Source organism: Buteo buteo, chromosome 24, assembly GCF_964188355.1.
Source record: "Buteo buteo chromosome 24, bButBut1.hap1.1, whole genome shotgun sequence".
Classification (NCBI taxonomy): Eukaryota; Metazoa; Chordata; class Aves; order Accipitriformes; family Accipitridae; genus Buteo; species Buteo buteo.
Window position 1 is genome coordinate 19,541,418 of NC_134194.1, and position 26,870 is coordinate 19,568,287.

At 43.8% G+C, this 26,870-nt stretch overlaps 1 protein-coding gene across 5 annotated transcripts in view; it reads right to left on the minus strand.

Moving 5' to 3' along the window:
- Window positions 1-7,818: 7,818 nt before the first annotated feature.
- Window positions 7,819-26,870, minus strand: part of FBXW11 (F-box and WD repeat domain containing 11) — a 77,990-nt gene continuing 58,938 nt past the window's right edge. For all 5 annotated transcript variants that reach the window (XM_075057125.1, XM_075057122.1, XM_075057126.1 and 2 more), the window contains 8 exons: window positions 20,787-20,924; window positions 20,061-20,179; window positions 18,801-19,050; window positions 17,520-17,638; window positions 16,772-16,882; window positions 15,683-15,761; window positions 13,952-14,140; window positions 7,819-10,360 (listed from right to left, as the gene is read on the minus strand). In XM_075057125.1, the coding sequence (XP_074913226.1) occupies window positions 13,979-14,140; window positions 15,683-15,761; window positions 16,772-16,882; window positions 17,520-17,638; window positions 18,801-19,050; window positions 20,061-20,179; window positions 20,787-20,924 (978 nt within the window). In that variant the 3' untranslated portion in view covers window positions 7,819-10,360; window positions 13,952-13,978. The remainder of the gene's footprint in view (window positions 10,361-13,951; window positions 14,141-15,682; window positions 15,762-16,771; window positions 16,883-17,519; window positions 17,639-18,800; window positions 19,051-20,060; window positions 20,180-20,786; window positions 20,925-26,870) is intronic.

Genomic DNA, 26,870 nt, shown 5'->3' on the forward strand with positions numbered 1-26,870 from the left:
GGTCCTGAGGCTCTCAGTGCAGTGCAGAGGAAGGTCCATGTCTTGCACGGATGTGCTCTGCCCATCCACACTGCCAGTGATGCCATGTTGTTTAATTCAGGCTTTTGGCTGTCAGAAATCCATAGCCCAGACCGTTACACACCTTGAAAATAAGGACTAAGGCTTTGATCTTGATCCAATGGGATATTGTGGTTGGTGCTGTAAAAATACAGATGCCAAGGGCGTGAATCTGGACTCACTCTCTTGGAAAAGCACTGAGAAGTCAGTCCTGTAACTTGCTTTTGACATTAAGCAGGTGGCTCCCGTGGGAAACTCAGCCTCTCTAGGCTGAAAGATGCAGCCTAAGGAGTTGCATGAAGGCACTGGCTCCACCAGTCCAGGGATTTCCTTCCAGCTGAAAGATTTAAATTCCAAAAATCTCTCTACAGTTTTTCTTTGTTTTTTGTTTGTTTGGGCATTTTCTTATAAAAGACACAAGGATTTCACCAACTGTACTAGAGAAACATATACCCCGTAAGTTAACATCCTTAGCAACAGATTAATTTCAGTAAAGCTATTAAAAAACAATGAGATGCTCAGAGCATCCCAAAACCTTGAGTCTGTGGAGGCTCCATCAGATCTAGGACTGACTACCACCTGGGAAAAACCCAGGGCACTTGGCTGAGCGCTGTGCATCCCACAGCTCAATACCTGCTTTCCAGAGACGCTCTAGAGAAGCTCACATTTAACAAGAAACCCAAGGATTCAAGGTGAAAGGGTAACTTAATTGAACATAGAGAAGGTAAATCTGATGGCAGTAGGAGAGAAAACCTGGAAAAACACACCACAGCTGAGCACAACGCTCCTCTTTTTTGTTTGCAACTCTTCGTTCTAGCAAGAATTCAGGGTTCTCCCCAGATCAGGTGAGGACGTGACTGAGTAATTCCTTGCGGGTCATCAGAGGCTGCGTTGTACGTGGCACCGGGCGAGCCGTGGCCGTGCAGCCAGAGCCGGGAGCTGCCAGCAGTGGGGAGAAACAGAGCCCTCCCCTGCTCCACTCGCCCCAAAGCACTGCTGGTTTTGGACGCAGAAGCCTGGTGCCTCGGTTTACCTTTGGCCTCTTCTATTCAAGGCAGAGATTTGGCTGTGGAGGACACACCTTTCCTTTTGGTGGAGGCTTTGCTGGAGGGATGCGCCAGCTCGGGAGAAGCCTTTACTACTGAGGTGGCTCTGCAGGCACCCCGTGATCTTCTCCAGCCGAAAGGGCAGGCACCACCTCTTCGCCCATTGCCCGCCTGGCTGAGAGGCTCATCCAGCAAAGCCAAAGCCCCTGGTCCCCAGCTCACCCGCTCCTCCAATGTGGAAATGCCAGCCTGTCTCGGCAGAAGACTTCCAGAAATAAAAAGCAATCTTTTCTTCTGAGCACAATATGTTCAGAAATCAAAAGCAAAATCTTCAAAGGGGTCCTTCAAGGGAAAAAAAAGGAGGAAAAGAAAATATGACATTTTCAACTGTGGAAAAAAAAAATAGTCAAGAGATACAGATGCATCTCACTTTATTTGCACTGGCCTGTGCCAAGGAAAAGATGAAACTGTGGTTCTTTAAATCATTCAGACAAGGAAAGCTGTTTCTACTTCAGCCCGAGAACCCGTCTCCAGATAAAAAAAAGGGGCCACCCACCCAGGGGCTGCCTCACGGCCCTGGCGAGCAGAGGCTGGGGCAGTTCCTGGCCCGGGGCAGCCCAGCCACCAGGGACACCGCTCCTGCACCGACACGTCTCGCACGAGCGTGCTGGAGTCGAGCGACGGCCGCCAGCACAGTGGATCCGTAAAGACGCAGCAGGAACCTTTCGCAGCTTGTTCTCCACGTCCAGAGGGAAAACGTCTCCCCAGAGCGGGCGCTCACTCCCAGCCACCTTCTCCTCCCGTTGGCACATGCGGCCACTGCTGTTCGTGGAGCCTTTCCAGCAAGCACCAAGAATAAACCTCCGAAAATTTACACCCCTTGCGCTTCTCCAGAAGGGGAAGTTGCTGTTTCGGATCCTCCTGGAGGCTTTTGACTCGTGCAAGCAGCAGCTCGTGGAAGGGGAGAGCAGCGGTCGCCTCCTGCGGGCAGGGGCACAGGCAGGGCCGGCAGCACCCACCCCTCGGACCAGGTGAGGCGGTGGGTGCCAAGCGCGGGGACCCACCACCTCCGAGCCGTGGCCGCTAGAGATGCACAGCCGTGCCGCCATCCCCGGCAGACCCTGGCAGGGCTGGGCCCTGCAAGTTTGCAGCGCGAGAGGGTGCTGGGGATGAGGGCATAGTGGAGGCACAGGCGGGGTGGGTTTGGGGGGTGAAGGAGCTCTGAAGGACAGAGGGAAAACCCCCACCCATGGGGACACATCTCTTGGAAAAGAGGCAGCAAAGCTCCTGCCACAGAGACGGGGAAAGAGACCAGGACGAGGCGGTCCCTGACACGATTAATGGCCCCGTGCAGCCAGCAGGAAGCTGGAAACCAGCTCAAACCACAGGGACACCGAAGACTCCACTGGACCAGAGCGCTGCAAACAGCCGGTCGCAGGTCCTGGTCCCCTATAGTCTTCTGGGCCCTCAGAGCGTGTCATGAGCGCGCAAGTACTCAGCACCGGCCTTCCTGTTGCCACCCCCTGGCCTGTTTAGGTCCTAGTTACTAGCCAACACACTGCCTCAGTCATGAAGAGGTTGAGCGTAAAACAACGTTTTGCCCCCAGCAGCTCTGGTTTGTGGGCCTGGGTAGGAGGGGACGCGTGCTGCCACCTCCTTCCCCTTCCCCACCACAATGCCGGCTACCCTTGCTCCGACCACCTCCGCGACTGTTTCCACCTGATTCCCAGAACAATTTCTAAAACTTTCCTCGGATGGCCTGTACAAGGGACAGATCTGAGATTCCTTCTAGGAGCTGGGCCACGCTGAGCTGTGGCTTTTGGAGGACGCCCACCGCATGTGCCGCTTGCTGGGTGTTGAGCGCAGCATCCCCCCGCTGCTGCCTGTCCTCGGCAGAGGGGCCAACAGCTCTGCTCAGCACCTGCCCTCTTCTGCATCCGCCTGGGTTGCTGTTATCTTTTTAACCTACCACCTGTCATTTTCTCATCTCTAATTAAGACCAGAGCCCCCAGTGGCACACGGCCTCTGCAACGCGTGGCCAGGGTAGGTTTGGAGGTGCAGAGCCACAGCAGAGCCAGAGCATCCCTACGTGATGCCCCGCACCCCAACCCTCCTCCCCACAGCCCCCAGCTGCTTCGAGGGAGGCGCAGACTCACACGAGGGCACCGGTGCTCAGCACCCTTCCCAGGTGCCAGCAGCAACGCTCGGGGCCAGCACGGCAGCGGGGAAGGGACGGGTCTGCGCTGCCCCAGCGCCAGCCTGCAGGCAGCCCCAGGCAGGGAGGGAAGGGCTTTCTGCAGCAGATGCTGGGCCAGACGGAGAGAGCCCGCTGCCTGCGGCACAGCCCCGGCCATGGCGCGCAGCCGGCTCACGGAGTTGAGCCTCCGTTGCTGCAAACGGTGCTACGAAACCCGAAAAACCCTCAGACTGGCCTCAAAGTCGGCAGTTGCCTTGCTGGGCAGCGAGGAGGACCAGGAGCACATCACCCCCACGCTCAGCTCCTGTTTTTGCCTTCCTGGGAAGCCAGCGACAGTGACAGCGAGCATCTCCGTCCCCCCAACCTCTCCCAAGCTCTGCCCTGTGGCTGCCTTGCCCCATACCACCCCCATGGCTCTGAAAGTCGCAGCCCCTCGATCCAGGGAGTGGACTTAAACCAGCAAAACCATGAAAGCGTGGGCTCAAAAATAGGAACAAGTGAGAAAACAGCACCAAAGCCCTGCCTGGGGAGACTGCGGTTACAGCCACATTTGAAGCACGTTGCACCCGCACACAGGAGGGCTCCAGGGCAGGTTCACCTCTGTGTACCGAAGGAAGTTTGCTCTACCCTGACCCAAATCGTTTTGCTCTCACCAGGGCACTTACAGCCCCAGAGGCTCATCCCTGCTCCCCTGCAGGGCAGAGGGGTAAGATCTGCTGATGCTTTTGGCACAGGAAGGCTTTGCAGTGCTCCCTGCACACCTTGCTGTAAAGCTTCGGGAAGAAAGGCCAACAGGTCATTTCAGGTGCTTGCTTAATTCAGCCCATGAGACGGCAGACCCTTCAAAATGGTTATTCAGAGTTGGGCAAGTGCTTCCAGAGTCACCTCGCCGCCGACAATCGCATAAAAGCCCCAGCAACGGCGCTGAGGCAACACGGAGCAAGACATCTCGAGAGGGGAGGTGGATGCTGGGCCGAGCTCGCAGCCGTGGCCGGAGCTGAAGAGCAGCTCAGCCGCCACTCGGTCGGGCTGAGCGGGCACCAGAGCTCCGGCAGTAAGCAGGACAGGGGGTGCAGAGCTTGGCAGACAGTTAACCTTGGAGGAAACAACAGCTGTAACAGTATTTTTAAGAAAGTATTTAGTTAGCAAAACTTTGTTATCACTTATGGCAATCCTTATGCTATTCAGGACGAGGTGATACCTCGTACCTTACCTGTTGTAAGCGGGCAGCTTAAGGAGCCATCCACACATATGTAGCCAGAAAGATCCGTTCCAGAAAGACATGTCATTTACTCTCCAGCTTACACCAGGAACTGGAAAGGCTTCGGGACAGGCCTGTTACCTTCAGACCACATTATGAGCCTGATTAAAAGCTCCCAGTTCCAGCCTAGCAAAGAGGTTTGGTGTCTGCCCTGCGTGAGCTGCAGGACTGTGCTGGGCAGCCTCTCCAGCCGAGCCAGGCAAGAGCAAACACCGAAACCCCCATTCCCTGGAACCGCTGCCCTCCCTGGCAGGTCCTGCCCCGCCACAGCAGGTCTGGCACAGTCAGCCTCCGCAGAAACACAACTGGGCTCACACAGGACGGGAAGGCAAGGTGCTCCTCTGCATCCAAGTGCTCCCTGCGCACCCCGGTCCCTGCCAGCTATCCTGTCTTTGCAAGTTTTCCCAAGGGCCCCACCACCCTCCTTCCCACAGTCCCTGCAGTTCTGCTCACACTCCCTGCTCTGGTCTTGTCCATCTCACAGTTGCTCAGAGAAACAAACAAACAAACAAAGTTTCAGGAAATGGTGAGAAGCAGAGGTAAATAAAGAGCATGCATCTGGGAAGAAAAAACATGCTGCAGCAGAGGAGAGGTTCAGCAAAGCCAAGCAAAAACTTGGACCTGAAGTGCTCAGCTCTGCACCAAGGAGAAAGCTCAGGGCTGGACAGTTGGTAGTATCCAGCCCAAACATCTGCTCAGCCCACAAGCACCCATCCCAGTGCCCTCCCACCGCCTCCTTCCATCACGCTTTCCACCGATTAATTTGACTGCAGTGCATTTGTACCCAGTTAAACTCATCAACACAGCTCCAACCTCGCCAGCCAGCCTGGGCTGAGCTGAATCCAGTTTAAGAAGAGCCTTTCTCCAGGCAGCAGGTTTGCTGTGAAGCTGTTGCCTCGCAGTGCTGACACTGTGGAAAAGCCAAAAGCGACTTCCCTGCATGTGCGGACATGCAATAGCAACCCGTCCTAGCAGTGATGGACGGGCAGCCGCCTTCTTTGGGTGACAGATGAGGCTGGAGAACCGCACTCCGGTGGGATAACCAGAGCCAGGGGAGCCACCGACACCAAACCTTGCCTGAAAGTCACAGCTTGAGTATAACAGTGCAGCCCACTGCAGAGTACCTTCAGATATGAATTTTAAAAGAATATCATAAAAAATAATTTGTCATTCTCTGTTGAGCGCTTGTCCCCTCCTACCCTCTTGACAAACACTGCCCACAGCTGTGCTGAAGCAAGCAAACCCGCAGCTGCCCAGAAGATAAACTAACACACAGCACAAATCGGGACAGCGACACAGCTCCCGATGAGAACCTCCCTCCCCCCAACACAGGGCACTGAGGGACCTCACACACGCACCCCCCATCACCTCATTTCACAGCACAAACCCTTTCCCATTGCCCGGTTCCCAAAAGCGATCAGCAACGAGGACCGACAGCAGCCTGGGGTCCCCCCAGCTCCCCCAGAGCATCAGCGAAGCCACGGGCTGCTGTACGGCAGGGTAAGGCAACGAGCGGGGTAAACCCCAAAACCCACTCGACGGTTAATGGCCAAATCTACCTCATACCTTGCAACCTGAGAACACCCCACGGCCTCTCCTTAACCGGGGCCAGATGCTCCCCACATCTGCCCTCCTTGCCCGCAGCTCTCAGGGCGTTTGGCAGCAGCAGGGTTCCACGGTGCCCGGGCCAGCGTACGGTTCCTAGCCTTTGGGGCGAGGGAAGAGGGAAAAGGGGCCCCAGACCACGCCGGGATGGGTGGGAGCACCCGGCCGAGAGGTGCCTCCGCAACTTCATAGGGAGGTTCTCCGGTGGGAATCAAGAGATGACTGTTAAATAGGCTACAACTGCAAGGGAAAAAAACCAACAAAACAACCAAAACCAAAGGCCACCCAGGTGAGATGGAATTTTAAAGTTTGACCTCAAAGTTTATACTCCAGATTTTAGCAGACGTATCACAGAGCTTCTATGGCTTATTTGGATAACGAGATTCAGCAGGACATTCACGACCCCTTTAAATGGTTCGGCAGGGCTTCACTTTTTACAGTGCACTTCTAGCAGAAAATAGATGAGATTTTACTTGCTCTCCTCTCACTAAAGCGCAGCTACAATCTGAGCAGCAGCAATGTTGCTTTGAAAATTATTATCCAGTGTCAGAGCGGGCCAAGGAGAATAAAAAGTAATCTACATTTAGAGAGATATTCTGAAGACTGAATTTGCCAATACTTAGCCAGAACTTTGCTCAGATTCTTACCACAGAGTTTATAGCACCTTTAAAAACATTTCAGGCTAATGCTTCCAACAAACACCTTACCAAAACCCAACACTTTCAAGAGAAGATCACTGGTGAGCCCCATGGTGGGCATACGAAGTTGGCTGAAGCACGATGATTTAACAAGACATTTTCACCCCCACCGCCCTCATACCTGGACCTTGACAAGCCAGCAAGATCCTGGCCAGTCCCCCCGCACTAATGGCATGAGGCTGCGGCAGAGGATCCACACCGTCAATCACTTCTGGTCTGATCGTTCAGAAATGAACTGGAGCAACTCAGTAACCATGCAGCAGCAGCTTCTCAAACTGTTTAAAAGCGAACTCAATTCACAAATAAAACTATTGACAGAAGACCAGGGGACAGAGGCCAAAGACAAGAACTTTGAATCGCTTATTCTCGCTACTCACTGCACGTGAGCTAAAAAAAACCCAAGAAAAAGTTCTTGAGACAGAGCTAGCACTGGAAGACCGTTTATCTGCACAGGGCTCAGGGCATGAACACAGATTGTTTTAGCAACCACGGAAATGGGTAATATTTTAAAAATTCTATCTGCATTCTTGATAAAGTCAGAAAAAAGTCTTCTTGTGATGTCTCTGCTGATGCATGACATGGAAGGGCTGTGGCAAAGCAGAAGAATTAAGTGCCTCTGAGACGGATGAACTACCTCAGCTCTGTTATTCACTGCATCCTCCCAGAGTACGCACTGTACGAAACGGCGGGGTAAAAAACCATCTCAGAACTGCACGGACCTGTGCCAAAGCACGCAGCTGGGCCACTGCAGACCCCTTTTGGACTCAAAATGCTTTGGCCCAGTAGCCATGTGCCTTACACCGGGTGCTGCCGAACGAGTGGGGAAAGGCACCCGCTGGGTCAGCGCTGCCGGCACCGGCACCCAACACGAACTCTTACCAACATGAGCTCCGAGTCAGCGTAACTGCGCACTGAGCTTGCATTAACTAATGCGTAATACCGACGTTTGGTTAGATGACATAACTTATCCATTTATTTGACAAATTAAGTTCAAACTTTTTTTTATTAAGCACATTCCACAGTACAAAGCTTTAGATCATGAACCATATCTGTACAATTTAACAGTTTCAAGAAGCTGTTCATACACCAACTTTCCAAACAGATAATTGGCAAACATAATTACAAGTTAGAATTAGACTATCCCAGTGCTTTGAAACATTAATATAGCAGTAATGTACAGTTGCTCAATTATGGTTAGCAAAACAAAGTCCAGAGTGCAGCCAGGATCACTACCATTAATCCCAGGAGTCAAGTTCCTTGGGTGCCAATCACAAAAGTCCACTGCTATGTTACACAAAGCACAAAGAAGTTTAGACTGCATGTTCAAATACCATTATCTCCCAAGGAAAAACATGAATTTAAATCTTACACATGCATTTAAAAAAAGGACTCCGTTCTTCGGAAACAAATACCTTCTTCTTCAGGGCTGCAACAGATTTTTCTTTTTAAACAGTTTAATATTAAAGCTATTAGATGAGAAGGGTAAAATAAGACACTTTCACGAACTACTGTCAAGCTTACCAAAAAGTGATCTTATGGACGCTTAGGAGCATGTTTTTAACCTTCTGTACTTCATCACATTCGGTCATCTCGATGAAATAAATATCGTTGTAGTAACACGTAAATGGGAGTTTAACTTAAACACTGATCCCAACACCTCTCTCAATGTGAAGGGTGAAGAGGAGAAAACCTTAAGTCGCACTTCTGTAACGGTTCGGTAACGCCTTGACGTACGCTTTCTCTGAATTCGCCTGACACAGAAACAATGCGTCTAACCACGGCTGTCCCGCCGGTAACGTGGGAGCGATCCCTCAGCAACTGGACGTCCCCTAACCTTTCTGATTGTACAAGGGAAAAATGCAAACCCAAGAAAGTGCTGCCAGAGGATGAAAAATACACGACGTACAAAGGATCAAAGGAATGACAATACATTTCTGTGCCAGCACGCATCTTCCCCAGGAAAACAGGCGGATTTCACACTGAGCTTGACTGAAGCACTGAAGAAAAGCCACTGACAGGCGTAGTCACACATGAGTAATGCAAATAAAATATTCACGTTTGCATTTATCCATGTCTTACTCTGACATCAGAAAAATGCAGTAGCATTTATATGACCACATAAATTAGAGGGGAGACTATGACAACATAAGAAGAAACTACCGAGACTTCCTAAAAAAAGCATGCTAACGAAGAGGAACCATGACCAGGACATCACAACATGGTCACAGCTGATAGCTATGGAAAAGAAAACTAGCATGGTAATTAGCATGGTAATCAGCATGGTAACCACAGCATTGACTTGAAGGGACCTCCACTCCACCGTAAGGAAGTGTTACAAATCAAACATAAATAAATTTAGCTTTGGCCCATGGCATCTTCTCCATTGAGCAGCCAAACTAATGCTAAAGAAGGACATCAGTAGGCGTTTGTGAGGACCTACTGGTGTTAAAAGACATCTGTAAATACTGCGGCACAAAAATATAAGATACAGAACATAAATTAAACATTTTTTAATTTTTAAAAAGTTTAGAAATTACATTTTAAAATATGTAGTTCCCATTAAAAAAAATCCTAATGAATACTGAAAACCTCCTTTTGCAGAGAAAATGTCTAGGTAACTCATATTAACCCCTACAGTGCCAGTAGTTAGAACATCCTGCTGCCAAGTGCTACCACATTTTGTGTAGTGTCAGGAAATCCTGACTCCTAGCACCTGGAGGTTACACTGTTATGTACATCATATCTACATGCTTATACAGTATTTGAAATGAGGCAAGCACACATGGAAAGGTTTTACTATACCAAACATTAGGAAGCGTAGGACGGCTGTAGTACAGAGCACAGTTTAAAGGAAAAGACAGTGCTATACAACTAGTTTAGATAACCTAGCCTGAATTACAGGTAATCTTTAATTTAAAAGAAATTATTGGTGCAGAAACAAGTAAACTGTAATCCAAAAATATTACTGAGCAATTCAGAAATATTTCTAAGAGTCCAACGTACACTCCTATCAAACAAAACAGGCTCTGAATCTGTCATGAGAGTAAAGTCTAAAGGACAATGGTGACTTTGAAAGCAAAGCTCTGTACATTCTGGGCATGTGTTTGGCACCCAAATTTCATTGGAGAATGTTTTTTGTTTAAAGTCAGACAAAAGTGCAAAGCAATATAAATTAGGCCAAGTCCTTTCTTGACTTCGGATTTATTTCTGAAAAACAAGCCATCAGAGTTCAGTTTCTACGGACAATTTACATGTGAAGCTTTGGATTTCTCATTGCAGGGAAGGATAGGCTTCTGAAATTCATCTACTCGAAGTCAGTGAATTTGTAGTAAATTCAAAGACGACCACTGAGAGCAGGAAAGATTAAGAAATTTAGATATAGAATTGTGCTGCTTTGCATCTACACAGCATCTAGAACCAATTCTGACTTTAGCTGTCAATCAACATCTTCAGGCATGTAGTAGCCAAAAATCCAGTAGTTCAAGACTGTGAAACCCTGAAAAAGACAAAAGACAAGCTGAACTGACAGAAGATACAAATCAAAAAGCAACATTTGGAGACATCCGGAGGAGGTTAGGCCCACGCCATCTTTTGCACTCCAGGCTGAAAGTAAAACGGCAAAATACCTGCAAGGACTGCAACCCTTACGCAACCCGTTAAGGGGGTGCTTGCCGTTAAATACTTCCCTCTGTGCTAGAAGTCCTTCCTTCAAGGAGAGATGCACCTCCACAGGACACTGCCTTTGTTGCAGAATATGCTCTGAATTCAGTTAAGTAAGAGCAAGATTCTCAACAGCACTAGTCCTTGGGGGTCACCTACAGGTTGGCAGTTTTCTTAGATGTAGTAAGAATCAAAAACCCTCTTGGGGACCAGCAGGTGAGCCACCAGCTAGTCTTGCTAAATGCTGAACGCTATTTACTGAAACAGTGAGCTACACACAACTGCGAGAAAATTTTCCTTTCTTCTCCACGATGCAGAGGAGCAAGTTTTGCACAGGACGCAAGTTCAGTTGCTTTAATACATGATTTTTCAAGAAAACCTGACAAAAAACTCAGGTAGTTTTGTATTTCAGTTACTTTTTCCAGCCACGTGACTCCATCATTAGCTTGGAGCCAGTGCAAGTTCTTAATGTAATTAAATCTGAACTTTGATATTACCTGCCACTTCCCAAAACCATTTTTAGGGACTATGGAGAACTGCCCTCTTCTGATATGGAATTCCCATGAAAGGTTAAAACATCTTTAGGCACTTCCCCTTGACTTCCCTTCCCCCAGCCCAGTGCCTACTGCTTAATGTAAGAATATTAGACTATCATATGGTAACAATTTTTATCATGTTACAATAAACAACAGGAATTCAACAGAAAGCAATAAAACTCTCGCAGCCAACTGCCAGGACTGTCAAAAATGATCCGCTTTGAAGAGGCATAACACTGCAAGCCTTGTAAAAAAGTGTACGGGGCTGTTTCAAAATTCAGAAAACTATAATGTTTGAAAGCATATAAAACTGTTTCATTAAATGTCATAATGAAATATTAGCTGTTTGACCATAATTTTATGTAGCTTTATGTTTTTTGGATTCTGAAGTCAGACAAACCTGTCAAATAGTGACATCACAGCATCTCTCCTATATAGGAAATAATTATTAAGGGACTGTCATTACCAACACCAACAACTTCCAGGATATGGAGGTCGGCATGGTTTCAGTTGTCTGTCACAGGACAAGTCAGACATAAGCTGTGCAAAACTGTCAAGTGTGCAGAATTTGAATGGAAGAACACACTGCCAAAGGCATTTGATATTTCACTGACAAATCTCAATGACAGTGGGTCTTGTGGGCCACATGTGGAAAGAGAGGAAAGTAAGACACCAGCATATTGCTGGTCAAGCAAATTGATAGAAGTTTTATTCAACTCCTAATTTCTTTTACGCTTAAGACACACTGTGTATAGCTTTTCCATGAATCAAAACTAATAAAAGAAGCCTGCCAAATATACTGCTGTAACTTAATAAAAAAAAATTGTCAATCTCCAATTATCTTCTAAGTTAACAGAAGAAAGCACTGGTGTATTAACTGGAAGACAGATGGAGATTGTTCCTAAAACTATTGTCGTCTTCTCACGCAACCCATTCTATCTGCCTGAAAAGGCAACGGGGAAGGAAAAAAAAAAGAGGGGGGAAAGAAAAGAAAAAAAAAAAAAGAATTATTCTGAAAGGAGGAAAAAGTTTTCCATAGGGAGGGAAAACCATTCAACTGCAACAAGCCTTGGAGTTGCCACAGCAGAAGTTCACCTAGGTATGGACCCAGGTGGCACAGAAGCCAATGGCAGTATCTCTGTCTCAAAAGGAGCAGGACAAAGTCTCTAGGGACATTGCCATCAGTGACAGCATCAAGCTTTCCACAACAAGGATGTCATCCTGGATCAAACAAAATCATTCTGAAGTGGAAGTCACAGGTAAGCAGCGCTGGAGGACCCGGCTCTTTGGGTGGTTTCAGGATTTATCTCCCAAGAAAGTTGTGTCTTTTAACCACTTCCCCACTCTGGACAAACATTAAGGTTAGCAGTTTAGCCTTGTCAGATTTCTGTTGTCCTCCTACTGCAGGCAGGATAAGGAAGTCCAAAAGTTGTACTAAACTACCCTTGCAGCAGTGTTCTTACAATGTGGTTTTAAGGGAAAATTCCATTAACTGCTGATTCTGCACACTAACTCATCATCATAGCATAAGACTTCTTCCGTAATCATGGGCCTAATTTTATTGAAGTAATAACAGATTCAGAAAGACAGGAAACTCAGTCTAGCAATGGCCAGACTTTTGCTTTGACTCTCTGTGAAACCTAATGAACCAACAGATCCAAGTGTCATATCCAGAGAGGACATTATCTTCTTGTTTTTTTTTTTTAAAATGAGTTGGAGTTCGGTAAGCAGGAAAGGCAGCCAACACTTTCCTGAGGAATGCTCACAGGTGAAAGAAAACTAATTTTTAAGAACCAGCATCTCAAAGAAGCAAAGTGTGTCTTCACCAAGGAAGGTATTTCCTAGCCAGAAGCAGAGATCCTACAGGAGGAGTGGAAAAACCCAAGGAATTCATTGCCACAGCAGGGATAAACATATACGGATAGGTAACGAAAATCCATGCTTACATGAAGCCAGGGAAAGCTTTTCCCACAATGTTTAAGCAAACTATTAATTATCTACTTCAAATAAAATAAATCCTTCCTGTTGGGGCAATGTTAGTCCTAACTCCTCTTGCTGTGGTGTCTCCACTTCCTTGGAAGCATCCAGTCTCAGCACTGGCAGAGATGCGGCACTGGAGAAAGGGGTGACTGCTCTGCTTTGGTAAGGCAATTTCTATCTTTCCAAGTCCCAGCGTTCACAGCTATTTATAGTTTGAAGTGCAATTGTTGGCAGCAATATAGATGACATAAGGAAAAGAATCCACTGTCCTAACAAACAGATCTACAGCAGAGCTTTTACCCGCCGTGCTTTGAGAACTAAATGAAGCTGACTTGCAGAAAAATGGAAACACAAGAGGAAAAGTTCATCTGCACCATTTCTGACAGCTCTGAGTTGTCAGGCTGCCTAACACAATGTAATTTTTAGTTCTGAAAGCTTTCCCTACTATTTGTGCTTATCACAGAACTGCTTATTTCTGATGAGCATTTGTCCAAAGATCATACACATGTTCAGTTTACTAAAGGTGTATTACAATGCTCATTACAAAGCTCCACAGTGAGCAGATGCATCAAGAACTCTAAAAGGCTCTGACTTCACAGGACATCTGGAATACCTTTGCAATACACCACATCTCCTCAGTTTCCAAGAATATTGTGAATACGTAATAACTTTCCATAAAATACCTGAAGTACCCAATTATAAACAGGAGGGATTATAGAAGGGGGTAAGATAATGTGACAAGTTTTATAAGCTGAAGCATGACCATACAAAGACTAGACAGTGAAAGAAGTGGCATAAATAGGTTTTATTTTCTTAAGGAAAATATCAGCTTGTTTTGACTAAGCCAACCTGCAGGCAGGGTTATAATTTCAGATATTTATTATACATCCAATAAAAAGAGGGAGGCTTACCTTCTGAGGGTAGTAAAGTGCAGACTGTTATCTGGAGATGTAAGTGTATGTTCTAGATGGAGAGCGGGTCTCGTTCTGGGCACTGGGTGGCACATTTAAGAAATCCCAAATCAGAATTGTATCGTCATGGGAACTACTAATGATCTGAAATTCATCAAACTGGAGTCTAAAGACACGTCCTGAATGTTCCTGTGAGTAATACGAAATCAGTTAGCAAGGCAAGAAGAGGGTAACATTTCATTACTTTTGTACTCACATGTGTATCCAGACACAGATCGGTGTATTCAAACTCAAGTGTGCTGGTCAAGAAACCCTTAGTTATAATTACACTCAGGTTTAAGAAAAGCTGGTTTTGTATGTAAGCTTTTTTCAGCAAAACACACAGCTTCCAAATCCAGTGCTTGTAAACCCCGAGCCTCCCCTGGAGGTGCCAGCCATAGAGACCGAGATTATTAAAGACAAAAGCAGCCTATCAGTCAAGCAGCAGCAATTTAGAAGATTGGCTGGCACTGACAAACTGCCAGGGCTCCTTCTCTTACATAACATTTGCATTCAACACTGCTGCTCACTCTGTTTTTGTATAGCCCTAATACACCACATCACAGCTTCATCTAGGGCACGCTGCTGAAAAGACCATTATGGCTTGCTTACTAGTCAAGATGACTGTGTTCAAATGCTGCTGTAAGAAAGGGAGGTGGAGGAGTACGTGCTCCATCAGCTCTTCCAAGAAATCTCAAAATGGCACTAAGAGGCCCAGAAGAGGTTCTCCTCTTTGTCTAGCTTATCCATTATTAATAAATTTAAAAGGAGTACACTACTTTTATTTGAGAACTAACTGAAGCTGTCAGATTGATCTCCAAACTATAACCTGAGCTACAGTATGCCCACAGAAGGGGAAGAATCAACTTCTTCAATAAAACTAAATACACTGCATTCATATGGAATAAAAGAATACTTAAATCTCATCTCTGTGCAAAGAATACTGAAAAGAAAGAAAAATGAGAAGCATTTCTGGCCATGTAAGCACTTCTTTAGGTGTTAGAAAGGCCAAGCACATGCTGAATAAGCTAGTTACTATCACATACAGACAATAACTTTGGCTTGCTACTAGCTTGTCAAACTGACAAATTTCATGCACATTTCAGTGAACAGAGCTATGAACCCATTTCCCTAATTTATTTTCAATTAAATCTACTGTCATAAACCAAAACACTCATTACAAAGGAAAAATATAACTTAAGCAACAGCCTTAAATCTGATAGTCCTCTGAAGTGATTAGAATTCCTGTCATAATCCGTTCAACTCAACCTCCCTTCCCTCTTCATGTCTCTTCCTTCCAAATTGAAGGGTTAGGAGAAAGGTTTGGGAAAGGCTCACAAGATTCCTCCCCCCTTTTTAATAAGAGGCAATTTAAAGCCAGTCCCTACAATGACATTTGGGAAACACACCAATAACTAGAATGATTTGATACTGTGTCACGCTGATTTTTTTTTTTTTTTAAGAGTATCCGAGAATCTCAAACTAGAAAAACTTGATCTTTCTTTTAAGCTCAGATCCAAATCATTCAGGATATAACAATATATAAATTTTTCTTTATTCTTAGAATAAGCAGCAGCCTAGGCTTTATAAAACATCCTGAGTTTCTCACCTATCCCACTATAATGTAATAAAATGCCTCTCACTTACAAATAAAAGATTTCAGATAAACCCAAGTAAATTAATTTTACATACCACTAATGTACGCAAGCATAATGTACTTGCTGGGGCACGAGGGTCAAGAGCAGCTTGCAAGTCCCAAACTTTAATTTTGCTATAAAGTAAAATAAGAAGGTCGTTATGAAAGCACTGTTTCAAGTATAAGCATAGCAGAAACATCTAAAGCAATGGAAAGCACGCCAGAATTTCCCTACAGCTAGTTCATTAGGATCAAGCAAAATGTTAGAATCTATCTTCACCAAAATACTAATGCTAGATCTCATAAAACACAGATAGTTTTGTATTTCTTTTTAGCAGCAAATACAGTGATGTCTTTGTGATGGGCCAAGTGGGTTGGTTACATGAAAGACAAATTGACTGTGTATGCACAAGCCATTTTGGAACTGCAGAAGATCTCAAAAGCTCACAGCACTACTGATGAGGTGCAAAGTTCCAGTGGGAATTAAGCTGGAACTGCCAACCCCAGTGACACACTAAACCCAAATAAAAGGCTAGAGACAAACACAGTTCAAGAATTGTTTTCAGTAACTCTACTGTTCACTTGAAATATAAATCAGGCAGAGAAAGAAATGGAGAATTTGGACATCGATGTAAGCTGTCGTGAATCCACTACACAATGAAAATATTGAGCAAGTCAGAAGCACTAACAGTGGGGCTCCTGCCCTCAACCCAACACAAATGGTCACTAAAGACTTCTGAGAGCCCCACAAGATACATTTACGCTCACAATAAACATTGTCAGTGCTGCTGTCTTACAAAAATAGAAAGCCTAAACCACTCCAAGCACACAGGACCTGGCAAGGAGCAACTCCTGAGAGAAGAAACAAAGGAATGTCGCTTCAGCCAAACAAACGTTTACTTTCTACGGGAAGTCAAACTTGAGTGATAACACAGTTTAGGAGTGTGCTAAAGAGCACTGGAAAAGCAGTTTCTCGGCTACTTAAAGCTGCAGCCTGCTGCGTTGAAATGCTCAAGCAGAAGCCACTCAGTTAAATATTGATCCATTAGCCAAATCGAAAAAGCCCTTACACAAGGCTCAGTGGCTTTCAGAAGATGCTTTGCTAAGAAAGGCAAGTTTTCTTGAAATTGCTTTCAAAAACGTACCCATCATAGGCTCCACTAACAATCCTCTTATTGTCGAACCTGATGCATCGAACCAGTTCTTCATGGCCTTCTAATACTCTTAAACAGGCACCGCATTCAATGTCCCATAGTCTTAAGAGAACAGAGGAGAAAGTCTTTGAGTATTTCAGGTTCAGCACTGTCCCTTAGCCTCACATGCAGCGATTTAAGCATGCTACTGAATGGTTTTCTGTGGGAGATATCACATAATTTGCTTAAAAAGACATCAGAACCATGTGATGTTCCTTCCATGCTTTTCAGAGATAAGTTTGCATCGTAGCTGCAGTATATCAAAATTTAGTCATTCAAAATTACATACAAGTAAAGGTTGGATATGTGTTAAGTAATCTTGGGAAATATTAATATACTTTTTTCTATTCTGCATAAACAAACGATTGGAGGTTCAGAAAGTAAGTAAGAAAACCAGTGACCAACGTCGTCTTCATTTCTCCAAGCAGAAGACAAGGTGATAAACTACAGCAGTAGATAAGAAGTTTTGTTTACCTTTGACATAAACCTCAGGTGTCCCACTTTTTCACAGGGATGCAATACATTTACTCTCACACTGAGTTAAGCTTCATTCATACATCATCTGCTCCAATAGCAAGACATATGAAGGATGTTTTGTGCATGCAGCAGCGCAGGACAGCATCAAAGGTCAGGGGAAATCCTACTTTTACACGTGCAAATGTGCACTGTTACATACCAATAGCAGCTTGCAGGCACCCACCTAATGGTATTGTCTGAAGATCCACTGACAACTAGTCGATCCCTGTACTGGAGGCATGCAATGCCACGCTTGTGCCCATTTAGTGTACGAACAAACTCACATGTACTTGTACTCCAGACCTGTGAAACACAAGATAAACGCTCCTCTGAGAATTACGCCTAAACAAGGCTTTTGAATTTCAGTAGAAGCCGTTATGAATTCATAAACAGAAGAGGTCTGAGGCTGACCATTGCTGGATAGTGGAATGAAAACTCACATAGTATTTTTACGGGCAAAGAGTGTGTACCTGGCATCAATGGAAGACCAGTGCTATGGGGACCTAGCAGTGACAGGAGCCACAGGCACTGCTATTGCACGTCGAGTCAATGAGAAAAGTTGGGGGGGGGGGGTTGTATATAAAATATTTTCAGGTGGTAGACTGCCCCAACTGATATCAACAACTTGATTACACTTGAATCTTGATAAATTAGTAATAATTTTTAAAAGTGGAAGTTATTACGCACCCCCACATTTTTTTACCAAAGAAATTGCTAGCAATCTACTAGTAAGAGAAGGCCATAACCGTGGCCTATAAAAGTTCGGTGGCTGCTTCTTTCTTAACATTAAATGATTCAATCAACTTTGCCCATTTTTAATGAACTGTAATTGAAGTTGTAATGTAGAGTATCCAGTGGCTCATTTTCCAACACAGAGTGCAGCAGGATCTCTGGCAGATATTTGGACATTAAACTGCCAAGAGCTTTTTGGCACAGTCTAAGGTAGCTCTGGTTCTAGAAAGGGAAGGGTGGAAACGCCTTTGTTACATTAATACACTCGGGGTAACTCAAATCTCCTGGTATGTAATAGTCTTCAAATACAGCCTCTTTATTCTTCAAACATGGCAAAGTCTGGTTGCGCTGCTGGGAAGGCGTGGTGAGGAAAGGCAACTGCTGATAAATTTCACATCTGGAACAGGACTGCCAATTGAAATAAAAAATACCGCTTGGAAAAAGGCACAAAATGTGCCACATTTAACAAACAAACCAATCTTGAGACTAGAGTTCAAACAGCGAATGGGCTTTACTTTCTTGCAATTGTACAACAGAAGCCACAAAAATGTTACGAGCCTAGTTATGTGCATAAAGACATTAACAGCTAGCAAGAGGAAGCAGCTAGCTGAATGGTAAAGAAAAAGGCACAGAACTGCATATGAGCACCTTGGCTATTCAGAGTTGAATAACGCTCAGAAGCTTTTCTGGCTTGGTAGGCACACAGACCTAGATTAGAGCTCTGCCAACTTACTTTAATGGTCCTGTCACCTGACGCTGACACAATATACTTGTCATCGAAGTCTACCACATTAACGGCAGCACGATGGCCAACTAAGACACGGCGCAGGGTGATGTCAGTAGGTGATGCCATATCCCAAACAGCAATTGATCTGTCCTTTGAGCATGTCACCATTAAGCCGTTACTGAACCTCAAATGAAGCACTGCCTCATTGTGATGAATCAATGTGTTCAGAACTTCACCTGTATTTACATCCCAAACTCTGCAAAAGAAAAGAATTTTATTCCTAATGAAGGATGATGGCTATGCACGGTATAAAGCATAAACATGCACAAGTCTGCCACTATCTCTAATGGAGAGCTCTCTGGTTGTTTAACATCTCTTAGGGCGTGGGGAAGGTGGGAAGGCAGGAAGGAGGGTGCTGGGGAAGTACCCTCGTTCACATCTCACACTCACAAGCAACAATTAACAGCAGCAAACAATTATGCCTCAGCTGGGATCACTGCTAAAAGAAAGAGCTGCTTAACAATTCTACAACTCCTCCAGGATGACTAAAACTGGTATGATGTATAAATTGATGGAACAGACCAAAACAAATACTATCCAATATGAGGGATTTTTTTCAGTTTTACACCATTCATTCAGATTTTGCGCACACCAGTAGCAATTGGGACGCAGCACCCTCCGGGGCTACCTCCTCGCTTACATGAAGTGAAAAATCACTACTAATAGTACTTGAATGGTGTTAAAATCAGCTCTTAACTTTTGAGAAGTTTTGCAGAGACTGACATTGGTATACCGATGCAAGACACCAGGAGGAGGCAAGGCCCTTCCACTGAACTACCTGAGTGTCTTTATATCTGACATCTACTGACTGTTGAATTCACACAAGGATTTAAATTCAGTATCATCAAAATTGCAGTCAAGTGCTCCATATATACCAAATACCCTTTCATTAATAGTCCTAATTAAGAGATGTCAGAAGACAGTGCAAGAAGAAATTATTGTATAGTTGGCCATCAGCCATTCTACAACTTCAGGATAGGCCCTGAATCACTCGGGTCACATTCCTCCAAAATTCTTAACACTAAAAAAATGAAACAGATTTGGAAAAAACTTCATATAGTATGATGCTTTGCCAAGTATGACTATCTTGGTTTTGGGATAATAGTATCACATTCACATTAGGGATGTTTTCTGATATTTAGAGTTTATTGTAAATATTCCCAGCCCTGATACTCGAATTTTTTTGTGCAAGAACTTAACACTCACCTGACTGTAGAATCTGAAGATCCAGTTACAATGACTCTTTCATCATATTGCAGACAAAGAACCGAGCCAGTATGTCCTGTTAATACTTTCAAACATTCCAAGCTTGTTTTGTCCCAAATCTGTTAAAAACAAGAGGTATAAATGGCTTATCAAGATCAAGAACATGGATCCCAGACTTGAACATTGCCGCAACTGTGAAGGAAGAAAGAAAACTACAAGATAGCAGGAAGAATCCATGGGCAGTTAGCTTGTTCAATCAGTGCGCCTGTCCTCCCTTTTAGCTTAAGGAAGTCTTGACGCAAGTTTTTGACAGAACAGTGAAATAACCAATGATTGTGAAAAGATAAAAGCCTGTTTTGTAAAAGGAAACACCACGGACATTTAGCATGAAAGCAACTTACTAGCATAAAAGCAAATTACTAGCAATGACAAAAAACACAGCTAAGGACTGTGGCACATGCCGTCTTCATTCAAGTTATGTGAACTCTGATTTCACAAGCATTTCTTTGTGGTCAATAGCGTTGATCTCTGGCTGGCAGAGTTTCCAGAGCAAAGTGCAGGTGAGAACTTTGCCAGGCTACAGAAGACATCCCATCCTCATAAACCCTGCACAGATAAATACTGTCCCATGAAGAGACAAGAGAAATCAAGGAAACACAAGCAATTAGCTTTCCAAGGCAGAATTACCCACTTATCTCTAGGGAAAAGACTGAAAAAAGTGTTTACCTTAATGGAGTTATCTCGTAGGCCACTGATAATCTTTTCATCATCATACTGTAAACAGTAGACACCTTTGCTGTTTTCAGAGCGGCACTGAATCCTTTGCAAATTATGTCGCCCACATCGCCAGTTAGATTCTATAGTCTAACAAGAGAGGAAACAATCAGGAGTTAGGCACGAGGCTGCATGCTTGAGCATGACTACTCCAACACGTACACAGCAATCTTTCCACTTTTGCATATGTCATCCTTAAATCTGAAGTATATAAAACTTAAATGTATCTTTTCTCCACCCCAATACACAAAAAGCAATGAATTATAATCAGGACTTTCATAATTTTTCATGACAAAAGCTGTGTTTAGTGGTGAAAATGACAGTCAACTAACCTTAATAAGAATTTCCAAAGGAGCCATTAGTGATACATTTCATAACAATTCAGTTCCCCCCACATATTTACACGACCCTCTGACATAATCAGCAAAGATTAAACCAGGAGCTCATATGGTGTCATGTTCAGCCTCACCTGAGTAACTAATATTACAGAACTGCTGAGTCCAACAGGGAGATTATGGGTGTTTTTGGACCTTTCTTTCCGCTACCCCATCATTTCACCTATTAACTGTTGTTACACATCTTAGAAAGGGATTTTGAGATATGAAAGCCTCCTCTAAGTACCTTAAAGCCTGATAAAAATAAAACTGAACAGGAACTAAAAGATTTCAAATAATCCAAACTTACTTCCCCCCCCCCCCCCCCTTAAAATCTGTGGAAGTGTAATTCTCAACATTTTCATTCTGAGAGTTATTTTTAAGGAAAGAGACCTGACACACCTCAAAAAGCCACAAGCGACTTCATAGCAGAACCAGGATGATTTCCATGTTTTAATCAGCTTCATTACTTGTAAGACAACCAATGTTGGTTTCAAAGAAATGTGGGATTTTGGGTAGGAAGTTCATAACGACAATCATAAGAGAATCCGTGCACAGATCTCCAGGCCTGCAGTACCTAGACAGGCTGGGATGCTTTCCATCTTCCAGTATAGGCACCAGAACAGGCTATTTATTTAGCTATTTCCCTGGGATCCCCCCCAAATACTGCACGGAAACCTGGGGAGAAGCTGATCGACTGTCAGTTTGTTTGGAAAAGCATATTTATAATCAAATCCTAACTTTCAAAGCAATAGCAGGCACCTCTGCAGCTCCTCCAAGACTGGAAAACAACTGAAATGCTTATTAAATGCAAAAGTGCAGTGCGACTATGACATCCCAATTCTAAGAAAACACGTCTGCTCCAAGGGAAAACTAACCTACCACTTTGTTTTCCATGCATTTACTACTTCAATTGTCTCCCATTATGCAATTTGGAGAGACTTATACATAGTCATAATACAAACCTGATGGGCCACAGGAATTTGTCTAAATCATAAGTATTAAGAGATGCTTCTAGAGGAGCATGCTGACAAGTTATTCATCCCCTCTCATTCTCTTCCAATTTGGTGGAGAAGTTAATGAAATTAAGATAGCAAATCATCTGTCAGTTTGGGATCAGCTCTTCTGGCCAGCTAGCACACTGCTGATTGTCACACTGGGAACTGGGCTTAAAAAGTTCAAATCTGACACTGCGCTGGTTCAGCCTTGGACTCCTGCCTTGAAGGCAGCAGACTGCTCATTATGCTACTTGCTCAGCATGGGATGGAGGTTTTGAGGAGGAAAGACAGGCAATTCTCAAGCTTTATCTGAAGATTTATCATCTGTGCTAGGAAGGCAGAACTGCAACTCATTAACTCCTTTGCTGCTACAGAGATGACCCTCAGAAACAGGAGAGGATTTTAGACATTAATAGCATGAACCTATATAATTACAGATCTGAAGGCCAGATATTTAAAAATGCAATACTAACACTGAAGACACAGGAGATAAAGCATCACAGATTTGAGTTAGCCAATTTAGTTTTAAAAACCATATACGTTGAGACATTCAATTCTAAGTCTTAAGGGAGAGTTTCCCTAAAGCAACGTTCTTGGGAAGGTCTGAAATAAGCAGTTGTACCTAACATGTGCCAGATTACCCTAGCTGCCGAGTGCTCAAACATCATTTGAGCACTTTCACACTTCAGCTTCCTGTGACGATTACCAATAGCTACAGAATACATTAAGAACACCACAAATCAGAAATTTTGCTTGTAACAGTTTCCTAAACAAAACAGCAGTCAGTAAAAGTGTGCTTACCAGACATTCGGGATGCTAGCTGGCTTAATTCTTACAAGTTCACTATAGGAAGCTACTTAATAAGCTCCCCATAAGAAAATGTTGGCTTCAAATAAAAGAAACTGAAGTATTATTTATATCTGTGTGAAGGCATGATAAAGCAGTAAGTCATATGCAGGTGCACATTTTAATTCTGTGAATAGATGTCATTTCATTTAGACATTATACGGTGTGGCTACTGTGGGAAAATACTTCATGTTTTTCGAGAACTTGTAAAATCCCCTTACACTGCGTAAATTTTCAATATGCTGGGAAAGTAGCCACAATACACAGAGAATATACAGCAGCATTTCAATTGGCAATAGAGTGAAAACAGATGTGGACGTATAGAGAAATAACATTATTTTAGATGACTAAATACAGCTGAGTGGGTGGGCAACCCGGAGGACCCTCTGAAAAGGAACATTTTTAATACAATACTGGCAACCACATTAAAGCTTCTCACTATAGAAAATTTCTGGTTGTTACTGAAGAGGGCAGTTCGTAGAAGTCTTCATCTGCAACTCCATCCAGGAGATATCTTAATAAACTGTCTATACACCAAGTAGGTAGGCATGCATGTACAAGGGGTGAGGAAGAAATTGCTATGTTTTATGGACTGTTACAAGCATCAGGGAGTCAATGATGAGGAGACTCACAGTTTATTTGCATATTTATGGTACCAAACCTAATACCAATATATGCAACACCCACTACTGTATTTTCTACAGATCCCCTCAAAGTTTCCAAGATAACTGCCTCTAAACTTGGGTTTCACAATTAAAAGCAAGATGTTGCAGAACACTATCTCCTTAGTTCACACACACAGAAAAAAAAGTTTCTCACACTTTCCTAAAAGCTCACTAGAGCAATAGCAGCAAGTAGCTGACAAATGCTGTATAACCAACAAAATCTGGACATACAAGGGATAAAGACCAAGCATGAAGCCAAAGCATCTGCCACAGCAGGAGAGCCATTTGGCAGCTGAAGAATTGCATAAATGGATAAAAAAGGCATTTAGAGAGAAAAGTACACATAGAAAATAGTCCAAGATGTAGAGGTATAGCCAAGCCTTGACCATGCCAGAATATGTTCACTGGTACAAAAGATGCACTGTAAAAAGAGATGCAATTCACCTGGATTAACAGTTGGAACATTAACTATACATTGGAAGTGTTAAGGATAATCTACTAGGAACAGGGTTTTTTCCCATTTGATAATGTACATTGTGTTCAGCTCCTTGGCTAAAAATCACATTTTTATCCTTGTGAATGTTATTGCAGAGTAAGTGGGTTTATCTTAATCCTATAAACCAAGGAGTTTCTGTTCCCTCTGAATACACAATTCTCCTGCAGGACAAATGGGGCAGAAAAAAGAAAAAGGAACATACACATTTGTTACGTACGTAGGGATTTCTCCTGAAGCATTAGGCATTTACACTAGGGGCAGTTAAAATCCAAACCCTTGCTCTTCACATGCTTTCTTCAAAGAGAAAAAAGAAAAGCCCTCCTGACTGTGGCAGAGGAAAGGCAAAAGCAAATGAACATGTCATCAGGGTGGAGAGGGCTTAATATTTCATTATGAAGTTAAGAGGGTTTGATAAGCAAAGACAAAATGACAGCTTGGCCATAGCACCAGGCTCCCTGCATCTTTGAGGCCTTTCCTCCCTCAGGCTCTCTGAAGATGCTACAACTATTAGGGGGAAAAAAAACCAGCATCAAGCTCTTGAAGGATTCCCTAGATCCTGGCCTGAGTCTGGAATTCACTGTTGGGTCTCCAAGCTGCTGTTAGACAGTGAGGGCCAAAGACCTTTTATAGTCTCTATATCAGCCTGAAGAAGAAAGGCTATGTGATGCTTATTACCTAGAAGGCTTGAACTGGTCCTCGAGAGGAATCTGCAGAGTGCTAGCTATCCTGTCATTACCAGAACAGCATAAACCACAAGATTTCTGACCACACAGGGATGACTGCCTCACAGCAACAGATGACAAAACGTGCCAGCAGCAAAGCCTCCTTCCAAAGCAGCCCGCAGAGGGATGAAAACCCTGCAAGTAAAGAGCATCACCATCTTTCTCGTGAGTGTCATCACTTCTATAAACCACTGTTGAGGAGCTAAGTGCCAGTGGTAGGCACGTAGCAGCAAAGACAACTAAAAACTCACAGACCACAGGGACTGGATCAGCACTGAGGCGGGTATTGTACATGGACAGCAATAAAACCCCTGCACCAAAGCAGTATGGTAGAAAAAGTACTTGCACTGTATCCAACATCCCCTTCATAAAACACCTCCTCCTCAGACCAGCTGCATAATGGAAGTGATGAACAAGAAAATTATGTGGTCAGTAAGGTCTACAGAGCTACATCTCCACGGAGTAGCTGAAGAGTTTTGGCTGCAGGCATGGTATATCTAATTACACATTCACTAAGACTTCAGCATATTGTCACCTCAGCCAGTAAACATGTCTTTGGAAGCGAGCAGCAGGGTATACAGATAGCAGTAATTGAACATAAATTGGCACCACTATTAGAAGAGAGAACACCAAGTGCTGCAAACCATCCACCACCACATCTTGCCATTTATTATCCTACTTTTACCATTAAGCATATTGCCTTTCCCTATTCATTATCTTACCCTGTTCCATGAAAAAGCTGACCCAACATGATTCATGCTACACTACAGGACTCAGAAGAGTAAATAGATTTGGATTTTACTCTCAAAATGCTTTAAAATGTGGAAGGCAGCAGCTATACAACTGGGAGCTGCATGACACTGTGTCCCTCCTGTGGGAACTATTTAGTGTCTAAGTTAAATTTTATATACTACTGATCTGAAAATGCAGGCACTACTGCTCATCAAAAGAATCTGCACTTTCCACTACCATGAATTCCTTCATGTTTTACATTATTCACAATTAAAGCTAAGACAAAGTCCAGAAGAAAACAAAAAAAGTACATGGAAGAAATTGTTGCCATGTTACATGGGAAGAGGTAGTAAACATAGTAAACGAATGCAAGGAAGTAAACCTAAGCAAAGATTAATTCAAAACAGCGATCAACTGATTTATGGTATTTACCTCATTTCATGCAAACAGAAGAGTCAAGTAAGAATAAAAACCACCTTTATGAAGAACAACTGAAGCAAGTCTAACAAATAGAGAAATAAGGATTCACTATACCCCACTAACATATAACATATGCTAATTTTATACATATATATGTATATATTTAAAGTTCAGCATGCATTTGTTTAATACAAGCAAAGGCTCACTTTCACAAGAAAAAAGGGAAAAACTTCCAATAATGGAAAAGTGGGCTTCTGGAGTGATTTATAAAAATCACAGGATACTCAGGCTATGTTTTGAAGAACAGTCTGAAATTAAAGCAAAGCCAAAAAGCTGGGAGTGTACTGCTGAGAGCCACTCCACATCTGAACACTACATGGGCTTTATCACTTTCAGTATGAACTCCAAGACCCGAAGAAAAGCCTTAAACTGTGAAGTCCAAAAATATCCAAAAATCTAAAGAACTCTAGAGAAAAAGGAATGGGAAGCTTTTCCTAGCAAGTGTTACAATTAAATCATGATTTCCTGGCAGAACTCGAGACCTAAAAATCAGAGTTCCTAATGTTTACAGCTGCTTAGATAAGATCCAAATGTAGGCAATATAAATTGATGAAGTGTTGTCTCTTTCCGCATGCTATTGATCCAATATGCACGAAGTTGCTCAAAGGTCCACCAAGTAAAACTATTCCCAAGTCTCGCTGCAGCTTTGCTGAACCCTTTTTAAAGCCACATTTAAAAAGAACAGATCAAACTTACAGTGCTGAACAAGACACATCTGGACAG